The 11,403-nt window shown below is 40.7% G+C and overlaps 1 protein-coding gene across 1 annotated transcript in view; it reads left to right on the plus strand.

The window, feature by feature from the left end:
• Positions 1-11,403, plus strand: part of LOC109915729 (guanidinoacetate N-methyltransferase-like) — a 15,527-nt gene extending 4,124 nt beyond the window's left edge. The window contains 4 exon segments of the mRNA XM_020515401.2: positions 1,569-1,632; positions 5,529-5,593; positions 9,895-10,005; positions 11,257-11,403. Coding sequence (XP_020370990.1) covers positions 1,569-1,632; positions 5,529-5,593; positions 9,895-10,005; positions 11,257-11,403 — 387 coding nt within the window.

Genomic DNA, 11,403 nt, shown 5'->3' on the forward strand with positions numbered 1-11,403 from the left:
CTCCTACCTCAAGCCCCACCCCCATCTCCTACCTACTAACCTCATCCCCGCCCCCTTGACCTGTCCGTCCTCCCTGGACTGACCTATCTCCTCTCTAACTCCCCACCTACACTCACCTTTACTGGCTCCATCCCCGCTTCTTTGACCTGTCTGTCTCCTCTCCACCTATCTTCTCCTCTATCCATCTTCTATCTGCCTCTCCCTCTCTCCCTATTTATTTCAGAACCCCCTTCCCCTCCCCCATTTCTGAAGAAGGGTCTAGGCCCGAAACGTCAGCCTTCCTGCTCCTCTGATGCTGCTTGGCCTGCTGTGTTCATCCAGTTCTACACCTTGGTATCGCTATTCATATACCTATCCAGATGCCTTTAAATGTTGCAATTGTATGCGCTTCCACCACTTCCTCTGGCAGCTCATTCCATATTCGCACCACCTTCTGCATGAAAAAGTTACCCCTCAGGTCCTTGTTAAATATTTCTCCTCTCACCATAAACCTTGCCCTCTAATTTTGGACTCGCCTACCCTGGGAAAAAGACCTTGTCTTTTCACCCCAGTCATGCTCCATGTGATTTTATAATCCTCTATCAAGGATCACTTCTCCTTTGTAATTACTTTAGCTCAACACCCAGAATTAGTTGGTCAGCAGTAGCTGGAGAATAAACTGTTCAAGTAAAAATTCACAGACTTTCATTCACCTAATAAAAATACATCAACCTAAAGTGTTAACATTTTATGGCTTGAGCACCTTCTCCCATGTCCTTATCCAAACCCCATATGCCAGGCCTTGTCATCACACAAATTGCTATCACAAACAACACATTGTCAGCCACTTATTGTCCCTATTAGCAGATATTCATTCTCCCAGGCTGACCTTTACCCATTCCTTTGTCTGCCCAACTATTTTTCTCTTCTCTGGGCTCCATCTCCATCCATTATTTACTCCTTTCCCCACCCCTTTAGAATATATTTACATGCAACCTATTCCCAGCTACAATCAGTTCCAAAGAACGCTCACTGGTCCAGAAAGGTAATTCTGCTTTCTCTCTATAGATGCTGCCAGACCTGTTGAGTTTTTCCAGCAATTTGTTTTTACTTTGAGAAACTGGGATTGTTCTCTTCAAAGCATCAAAGATTAAGATAATACAGTGTGGAGCTAGAGGAACACAGCAGGCCAGGAAGCATCAGAGGAGCAGGAAAGCTGACGTTTTGGGTCGGGACCCAAGATTAAGAGTTGTGAGCTCTTGCTGTATACCAGCAAAATCAATACGTCCTTGCCTACACAGCAACAGTCATTGCGTTTCAAAGTAACACAGGATATGGGAAGTGCATTGAGATATGTCAGATTGAATTACTTTATGAATAAAGGTTTCCTTTATACGGCAAATGTAATAGAATAATAGAATGTTACAGCACAGAAATAATCCATTGGAGTCTTCCAGTTTCTGGCAGTGATTCTTTTCCAAAGGGCCTCCTAACTAAATCCCAATTTCTTGCTGATGCCCAAATGATTAGGACAGGAAAGTTATAACTACTCTGTAGTTTATGTCAGTTTTATATGCTTTCCAACACAGGTTATTCTTCTCAAGGGGCTCCGTGAGGATGTAGTCTCCACATTACCAGACTCACATTTTGATGGTAACTTTGGCATCAGTCTTTTATCTCTGAAATTTTTAAATTGTTCTTTACGAATACCAGAAATTTATAAGTGGGTTTCTAAAGCCAGGAATCCATATAAATCACTAGGTCTATATGTTACACTCATATAAAACCATTACCGCAGCAAAGCATTTCAATGGAGTGTTATTGAAGAAAATTTGTCACTGAGCCAAATAATGAACTCTAAGAAATGGAGGATCAAAGGTTTGGCTATGGAGGTAGGTTTCAAGGAGGATCTTAAAGGAGAGCAGAGATTTTAGTGTTTTGGCCCTAAGGAGATGAACTCTTCATCAACAACAGAGGCTTATAAACACGGAAGAGGGTCAGAACTGTGGGACCATAAAGATGTCAGATAGCTGAAAGGAAAATTTAAGGAACTAAAATGGAAAATAAAATGGTTTGCACCTTGATGTCCCGGAATTTTTTGTGGTTATCTAATAACAAGCCTGAAGAGATTTAGTGATCAGAATATCATTACACTATTGACCATCATTTTATAGATACAAATTGTCTAATTTAGACAACCCCGGACCATTTTGTTTATAACATCTGCTTGGTCCATCAGATGGTTAGACTTCTAAATAAATCATAAACTGGGTGAAGTGGAATTGTAGTGGAGAGATTATGTTCAAAAATTCCCAAGGAATATCTTTCCAGTGATAGCTATCTGGTGTAAAAAAGCCACATCCCCTCCAAAGGCTCAATGAGTTTAAATTGTCCTGACTGGATGATTCTCAGAGTCAATCCTCTATCTGTGTTGAGTAAGCCAATTTATGAGAAGCCAGTTTGTCTCCCAGAGCCTGGTTTAGGTGGGTTAACGATTTGGCTATGATACTAGTTTCAACTGAATAGGCTTGTAAATGTCACCATTAGGAACACAAGAACACAGGACATAGGGGCAGGATCAGGGCATTCAGCCCTTCAAGCCTGCTGTACTACTAAATGAGATTGTGGATGATTTGGCTGTATCTCAATTCTACTTTACTGCCCACTCACCCCTATAGACCCAACACCCTTGTTTACCAAAAATCTAAATCAGCCTTGAATAAATTCAGTGAGCCAGCCTTCAGCACTTTCTAAGTAAGAGAATTCCACAAACTAAATTTTTCCAGCTCAACCATTCATCTGCACATGTTTTGCATACAGTTTCAATTGCAATCTGTCATTGATAATTTCCATCACAGCACCACTAAGTGGCAAACTCTTGATAGGTTAGTTGCTCTGGGACAGTGGCAGAACTGTTTGCTAAGTGTGTCTGTTTGGCCTCTAGTCCTTCTGTATACCCTTCATACCTTTGTATTCTAAATAATACTGTACTGTAAAAGTTATCTACACAGGTAGTGAACAAGCTCATATGGGTTAGATTAAAGGAGCCAATTTTAAGCACATGTGACAAATTAATCTGTGATTAAGAAAAGTTCTGAACTTTGTATAGTGATTTGAACTGTGTTGACAGTTTGATTTTTTTTGAGAAAATGCTGCTCACTTGACTACAAAATTAGCTGCAGTTGGAAATGTGTACTGCATGTAACAGTTGCAGAATGGTGGAACTGAAGTACTTCCGTCCATTCACTGCTACAGCATTTAGGTCACAAAGTGACCTATTGGCAGAGTAGAGAACAGCTACATGATTCATATTGGTTTAAGGAAAATGGGCTTTGAATGAATTAAAGTTCTGCCCCAAATGTCAACTGTAAATTTTAGTTTGAACTGCAGATCAGCCAAGATTCACCTTTGGTGGCTCTTTTGAGAAAGTAGAGGCCACTCACAATAACACACCACTAATATTCTTTCCAGATATGACTCTCAGGGAAATTCCTGTTGGAAAAGGAGCTGTCTCTCTGTCTCTCCCGTAACAACTTAAAGTTATTTTTGGTTATTTTGATACTTACATTCAAGCATAAAAAGTTGGCCTTGCAGTTTGAAGCTGAGAGATGACTTGCACCAAATGCTAAATGCAGAACTGGGGTTTTGTCTGGCATATAAGTATTTTCTATTTTAAATATGGTCTGCAGCTTTCTCTCTGCCTCCTCCCCACAACTTCACCAATTCTTTCTTTTTGAGGCACAAAATCTTGTCGAGACACAGGAATTCAGTCATCCTTTTGGCCGGGTCAAGGAGTCAAAAATAATTATATTTTCATCACTGAAACCCACACACATTCATTTTCCAACAGGTATCACAGGCTAATGATCAGATGCTGGAAATCCTGACTCAATTTTCTCACCTCCAGCCAGGTAGCACCAAGACCCAGTTCTATCACTGAACAACTAAGATCAGCAACCTGGCATGGACTAGTGAGAAAAGAAAATTGCACCTTGTAAATTAGTCTCAGCCAGTTATGCGCATGGTTTACTCCATGAAGCTACTGACTTAATAATTAAGCTAATGCTGAAAAAAAAGAAACATATTGTCGAAAATTTTCATTGAGCACTCATCACAGCATTTCGCAAGAATGTGTAAGAAGTCTATACATTCAAAAATCTGGCAGGTTGTATCAAACTACGTGACGCTTTGGCAGTTCACAATAATTCTGCATGGTGGGGGAGTCTAAAACTAGAGGGCATAGATTTAAGGTGAGAGGGGAGAGATACAAAAGGGTCCAGTGGGGCAATTTTTTAAAAAGGGTGCTGAGTGTCTGGAATGGGCTGCCAGAGGTATTGGTGGAGGTGAGTACCATTTCATCATTTAAGAAATATTTAGACAGGTACATAGATGGGATAGGTATGGAGGTATATGGACCAAACGCAGGCAAATGGGACTAGTTTAGGTTGTGAAAAACTGGATGATGTACAAGTTGAGCTGAAGGCCTGTTTTCATGCTGTAAACCTCTATGACTCCATGACTCTATGACTCTAAACAAGGGACAAACTGTACCTAATCATGCCTCGCTTACAAAGTTCACGACAGTGTCTAGTTAATTTTGCAAATTGACAACATTTGCTGGATAATCCTGAATGTGCAAGCAATTAAGCTGATAACCAATAGAGTTAGGATCACAGTGTGGTGCATTTGCTTGTACTGAAAGCTACTTATATTAATACACTAGGCCCTGTACTTTGTAGACAGAAAGAACATGGGCATGCACTGCTCCTGTTTCAACTGAACAAAATAGATAACAGATATTCAGTGGTTCATTTCTCAGGGCAATGCCTGCCTGATCACAATCAACTTGTTTGTCTTAAAATTTAAAAAAAGCCTGTCTGTTAACTGTCAGTCAACGTTAATAGGTGGATTTTCCACAGAAACACTCTCCAATCAGAGTCCACTTGCCAACCAATCAGCACTCTCCTCTTATGCAGTATCAGTGTTGGTTTTCCCTTGAATTTGTATTCTTGTGAAATGTCATGATGAGTGCAGAACGAAAAATTTGAAAAAGCGGTTTTTCAACACTACACATTTTGTACTACTAGATGACTATTTAAGCTAATAAATAAATTTTTATCATCAATTTAAAGTTCTTATCCGAATGCTCAAACCCTTCATGGGATTGGCTTTCCCCAGATTTGTCACTTCGTCTGGACAACACTCTGAAATCTCTTTGTTGCTCCATATTTCTATGACTTCCTCTGAACTATCATCAATTTCTGTACTTAAGCTAACTAGGTCCTAAGGTCTGAAGTTCCTCCTAAATGGGTCTGACCCACTCTCCCTCTTTACAGAGCTTTTTAAAACCTGTCTCTGGTGGACCTTTAACCTAACGTCTTCTCCTTGGTTTGATTTCAATTGTTTTTGTGTGGTTACACTCCTTTGAAATGCTTTGGGCCATTTTACTAATTAATGGTGCCAAATAAATGCAAGTTATTCTTATCATCAAATTTTATCTTTGGTTGTGAAAGCAAGTGAGTTTTTTTCCTTTTCGATTTATTTTTTAGGGATTCTTTATACTTACCCATTGTCAGAAGAAACTTGGCATACACACCAGTTTGCTTTTATAAAGGTAAACGAAAAGACTGGCTCAGAATTTGTCAATGATGAATGACCATCACTTTCACTTGTTCACAGGCTTTCTATGGGCTTTTGCCCTGGAACTTGCAATGTTTAGGAACCTGAGGCAGTGCACTGTGCTCTACGGAAGAAATGGGATCTGAACAATCAACTATGTGTACTTCATTACATTGGAGAATTCTTACCGAGGTTACACAGAATCTGTTCCAGCGAGTGTAAGTTAGGTCTCAGTGTTAAATCATGTACTGAAAGTGAAATCAACAAAAGGAAAGGAAAATGAGATTAGGAGACAGAAAGGAAGTGTAAGATAAAACCTTCTTTTCAATCTCCAAAAACAAAGCCTGAAACCAATGAAACTTCACTCCTTGCAAAAGTTAATTTTCAGTATCCAAGAGATTTTTTTGTTGCTGGTTAAGACTTATTATGAAGTTAAACATTCACTTATATTTGAATGGACAAACCCTAACATTTTTTGGTGAGATCAGTGCGTATCTAACACATCCTCCTGAATTTGAATGCATGGTCACATGGTGAGATGACAGAGTCAGCCTTCCATCTTTTGAGATGATGGTTTGTGGTTTGAGGTCAATTCTGTTAAACATTCAGTGCTCACTGTGGCTCAGGAGGCTCGCTCTGGCTGAGCAAACACTGCTGCATATAAGGAAGGTAAATGCAGTGGACAGAGAAGGTGTAGGGTTCTCTAAGCACTGTTTACTCTGAGCCCTCTTCTCAGTAAATTGAACTTTGCATTTCTACTTATCTTTTCCAATGTCCCTCCGAGTTGTCAGCTTCCAAAGGTCTTGACTATTGATGACTGCCTTCCAGTTGTCAATGTCGATGCCTGCCATCTTCATTTCTTCATTTCGCACTTGTAAGTATCCTTATCATGGGTATCTGGATGTCCAGTCATTTCTCAGCAAGATGGTGCTATAGCAGAGCTTCCGCCAAGGAGTAGCATATCTTAAACAGAAACTTCCTGATTGATGTGTTTAACTGCACAAGAGTGTATAATTTAAGTTGCTTTCCACCTTACTCCTTAGTAAAGGCAAGTGCTGATAGCAAACCACATAAATATGACAGGACTGACTGATCAAATATAATCCCTTGAATTGATTCAGATGACATAAACCACATATCAAAATATTTTAAAGTACACTGTCAAAGCTGCAGATTTTAAAATCTTTTTACATATTTTCTCAAATGTATATCTGCACTTTTTATTTCTTTACGAGACTAGTGCATCGCTGGCTGGCCAGCACTTTTTGCCCTTGCCTAGTTGCACTTGAGAAGGTGGTAGTGAGCTGCCTTCTTGAAACACTGCAGTCCATTTGCTGTGGGTTGACCCACAATGGCTTTAGGGACAGAATTCCAGGATTTTGACTGAACATCAATGAAAGAACAGTGATATATTTCCAAGTCAGGATGGTGAGTGGCTCAGAAGCCAATTTTCAGATGGTGATGTTCCGATGTAACTACTCCCCTTGCCCTTCTAGACGGAAGTGGTCGTGGGTTTGGAAGGCGCAGTGTATGGATCTTTGGTGAATTTTTGCAGTGCACCTTGTAGATGGCACACACTGTTACTACAGATTAATGGTGTTGGAGAGTGTGAATGTTTGTGATGCAGTGCCAATTAACCAGGTTGCTATTCCTGTTTGGTGTCAAGCTTCTTGAGTGTTGTTGGAGCTGCACCCATCCAGGCAAGTAGGGAGTATTCCATCATACTCCTGACTTGTGCCTTGTAGATGGTGGACAGGCTTTGGGGAGTCAGGAGGTGAGTTACTGGCCGCCGTATTCCTAGCTTCCGTCCTGCTCTTGTAGCCACGGTTTTTATATGGTGAGTCCAGTTGAGTTTCTGATCAATGATAACCCCCAGGGTGTTGATAGTGGGGGATTCAGTGATGGTAACACCATTGAATGTCAAGGGATGGTGTTTAGATTATCTCTATTTGGTGATGGTCATAGTATGGCATTTGTGTGGCACGAATGTCACTTTCCAATTGTTAGCCCAAGCCTGGATATTGTTCAGAACTTGATGTATTTGAACTTGGACTGCTCCAGTATCTGAGGAGTCATGAATGGTGCTGAATATTGTCCAATAACTGGGGAACATCCAAAATGATATAGGGACAGTCATTGATGAAGCAGCTGAAGGTAGTTGGGCTGAAGACACTTCCCTGAAGAACTCATACAGAGATGTGCTGGAGCTAAGGTGACTGACCTCCAACAACCATAACATCTTCCTCTGTGCCAGGTATGTCCCCAATTAGTGGAAATATTCCACCCCACACCGCACCCACCCCCCCCCCCACCCCGATTCTCATTGATTCCAGTTTTGCTATTGTGAACAAGTATGATGTATTAATAATAGTCATTAATTTTATCGATATATTATGACACTGCCAGTTTGTCACTCAGCCTTATTGATCTGTAGCTTTTTTCCATTCATGAAGATCCTGTTTCACACTGGGCTATGCAAACACAGACTATTTAGCCTCGATGTCATTTTCCATCATTTAAGTAGAATTGTACTTTGATTCCATTTGCCTGGCTTTGATCATTAACATCCTTACCCAGTTAAAAAAAAATCTCAGATCTAAAAATTCTAATTGACTCAGCACTGTACAATCTTTTGAGGAAGAAGGTTCCAGATTTTGACTACCTTCTTCAGGAAAAGTTCTTCTTTTTCTGAGAATCTAGGTTCTCGGTTTAAGATTGGCTCCCAATTTTCTGAATTCTTCCAAAGTAACTCTAATTTTCCTCTTGAATCCCTTCATCTTAGCTGCATGTTATCCTTTGAGCACATTATCCTGGTGGCTGTTCCTCATTCATAAATTGGTATATAGCATTGGCAAGTTATTGTCCCATGAGGGGAATCACAGAAACGTCCACACATGCTATTTTGAGCTGGAGTTAATAGATGATGATTGGGGATGGGAACCATCTCTGACCAATCTGTGGGAGCAAAGCAGCAAATGAGCAGGAAATTAAGGAGGGGGGTTTTGATCTTTTTCTGAATTGGGGCTTAGAGCTGTTAATTATGGGGTTTTATCTGTGGATGATATTTTTGCTTTTTAGGTGATGTATGGCTTCATTTATTGAATATATAGGATAAGGCAGTTGAAGAGCTGGAGCCAGTGGGAAGTGTGAGGGGGTGGGGGGTCGACAGTGAATTCTGAAATTTTGTGCCTAGAAATTTGTATTTCTGCTTCATCAACTAAAATTGCCCGTTCAGCAATTGTCCCAATTTCAGTTAAATGTGACCGTATAGTAGGCTCAAAAACCTGATGGCTTCATTCCCCAAGCTAATCCAGCAACTTGCTCTCACTGCATTAATTTATCTTGTTGACAGAAAAATGGTAACATAGAGACTCAGGGAAGGAATAGGCTATTCAGATCTTAGAGCCTGCTCTGCCACTCAATATGATCATGGCTGATTCTCTCCCTCAATGCCATATACCCGCTTTCTCATCACACCTCTTGATGTGTTTAATATCCAAAGATATATTTCTATCTCTTTCTTGAATATACTCAGTGACTTGACCTCCATAACCTTCTGTGGTGGAGAATTCATAGGTTGGCCATCCATTGAGTGGAGAAATGTTTTCTCATCTCAGTCCCAAATGACCACATCATATCTGAGACCATGACCCCTGGTTGTAGATTCCCCAAACGGGGAGAACATCCTCCTTCCATCTAGTATGTCCAGCCCTATTATAATTTTATACGTTTCAATCAGATCCCTTGTTATTCTTCTGATGCACAACTTTATCAGTCCCAGCAGCTATATAGTTTGATCCAAGCTCCATTCTCTCCTTAGTCACCTTTCTGACAATTTCCCCAGATTCTCTACCGACCAACAACACCTTCTCCATTCCCCATGTGCTTAAACAACCCCTCTACACAGGGGAGGGAAATCTGCTTTCACTTATTGCAATGTGCCGTCCTGCTGTTGGTCTGATTGGTCTGATGCAATCTACCAATACCATCCAAGCAGACTCTCTCAAATTGTTCCTGTGTGTCTCTAATCTTGTAGTTGCCCACATCCTGATTTTTCTCATCCTCTTCCACCCTCCCCAGCCCCTATTATCCAACCTGCCACTCCTTCTTCCTGTTCCGTCTTCATTCCCTCCATCTGGATTCAGTTAACTCCATGCCTAACCTTAATATTAATGTTGATTTTCTTGGTGCAAAGCCAAGGTTTGGTTAGTTGAATGTGTCAGATACATCTGGCAGGGACACCAGGAGAAAATGCAGACAAATCAAACTGCATTCATTAAACTCCTTTTCTTTCAGGGTCTTGCCTGGCGTCTGCTGAAACCTGGTGGCATTCTTACATATTGCAACTTAACCTCGTGGGGCGAACTGTTGAAGGGAAAGTATATTGACATTGGAAAGTCATTCCAGGTAGGAATAGAACAAACACCCATTATGTGAAGCCACCATGCAATATAGGAAAGATCCATTTGGAAACTGCCAACATGCACAGTATGCTCCAAAAAGCTTACACTTCTCAGTGATCCTAAAAATATCGTAATCTTACTGCTGCGTATTGATTAAAAATCATTGAACGGCCATTAGACTTAGTTACTGCTTCCAGAATTCAATTGTGTTTTTAAAAGAAGAATTCCTTTAGAATGCAAATTAACCAGAAATGATGGGAGAAAGGATTTGAAGAAAATACAGTTGCCTTTCACATCCTCAGGAGTGAACACCCCATTAATTGCTCAACTGTTAGTGGATTACTTTTTGAAAGGCCAACATTATTGTTCCATGAACAAAAATGGCAGACAATTTGCACACAGCAAGGTTTGATAATCACCAAAGAATGACCTGATAATGTGTTTTCATGATGGGTGAAGGATAGGTTGACCAGGACAGCCTAGGCTCACTGAACAGCAATGCAGCACTCCCAAGTGATGGGGTTGATGGTGTGCTTAAATCCTGTAGTGAGGCTGCAAAGCATCTGATTCAGTGATCAGAATGGCACTTAGAGGGCATACTTCAAATCATTCAAAACCTCTTCCACACTAAGGTTTATATTTGTGGGCACAAAAACATTCTATGGCACTTAAAAATATTTCAAAGAGGAAGAATGGGAAGCTATTTATGCCTTTTATTTTGGATTATTTAGGCAGTATGGATCCAATTTCCAGTGACAATGGACCCCAAGGGTTGTTGTGACACAGCGGTAGTGTCCCTACCTCTGGGTCAGAAGGCCTGGGAATAAGCTCCACTTGCTCCATCAATATGTCTGCATGTGCCACATGCCTTCTTTATCTAGGGCTCTTGTGGTGCAATGGTAGTGACCCTACCGCTCAGCGCAGGTTCAAGTCCCACCTGTTGCAGAGGTGGTAATATCAATTAAGATCAAATTGGCAAACTCACTTCAATCAAAGGACATTCAGTGGTGGCAGGATAGAGGAAGATTCAATTTACAGTCAAGACTTTACCTGATGGTGACAGCCAGACCTTGAGATGGAAAATGTTTAGTTTCCCTGTCCCTCACCTTGATGCGCATCTAAAATATTTAGGGCTTTGCACGTCAAAACTGTTTTTGTCTGTGTAAATAAGGATAACAGCTTGAATTTCCAGGATATACAGGACTGTGTGATTATTTCACATTTCCCATGGAGCTTTCATTACTAACCCATCCAGGAAATACAAGTGCCTCATTTGGTGGAGGCTGGTTTCAAGGAGAACATTCAGACCAGTGTGATGGATACCCCAGCCCCCACCACCACCAAAGACTGCCGATTCTACACTTTTCATAAGATGATCACACCAACAATAACTAAACAGTAA

Source organism: Rhincodon typus, chromosome 29 (genome assembly GCF_021869965.1).
Source record: "Rhincodon typus isolate 14 chromosome 29, sRhiTyp1.1, whole genome shotgun sequence".
In the NCBI taxonomy this organism is placed as follows: domain Eukaryota; kingdom Metazoa; phylum Chordata; class Chondrichthyes; order Orectolobiformes; family Rhincodontidae; genus Rhincodon; species Rhincodon typus.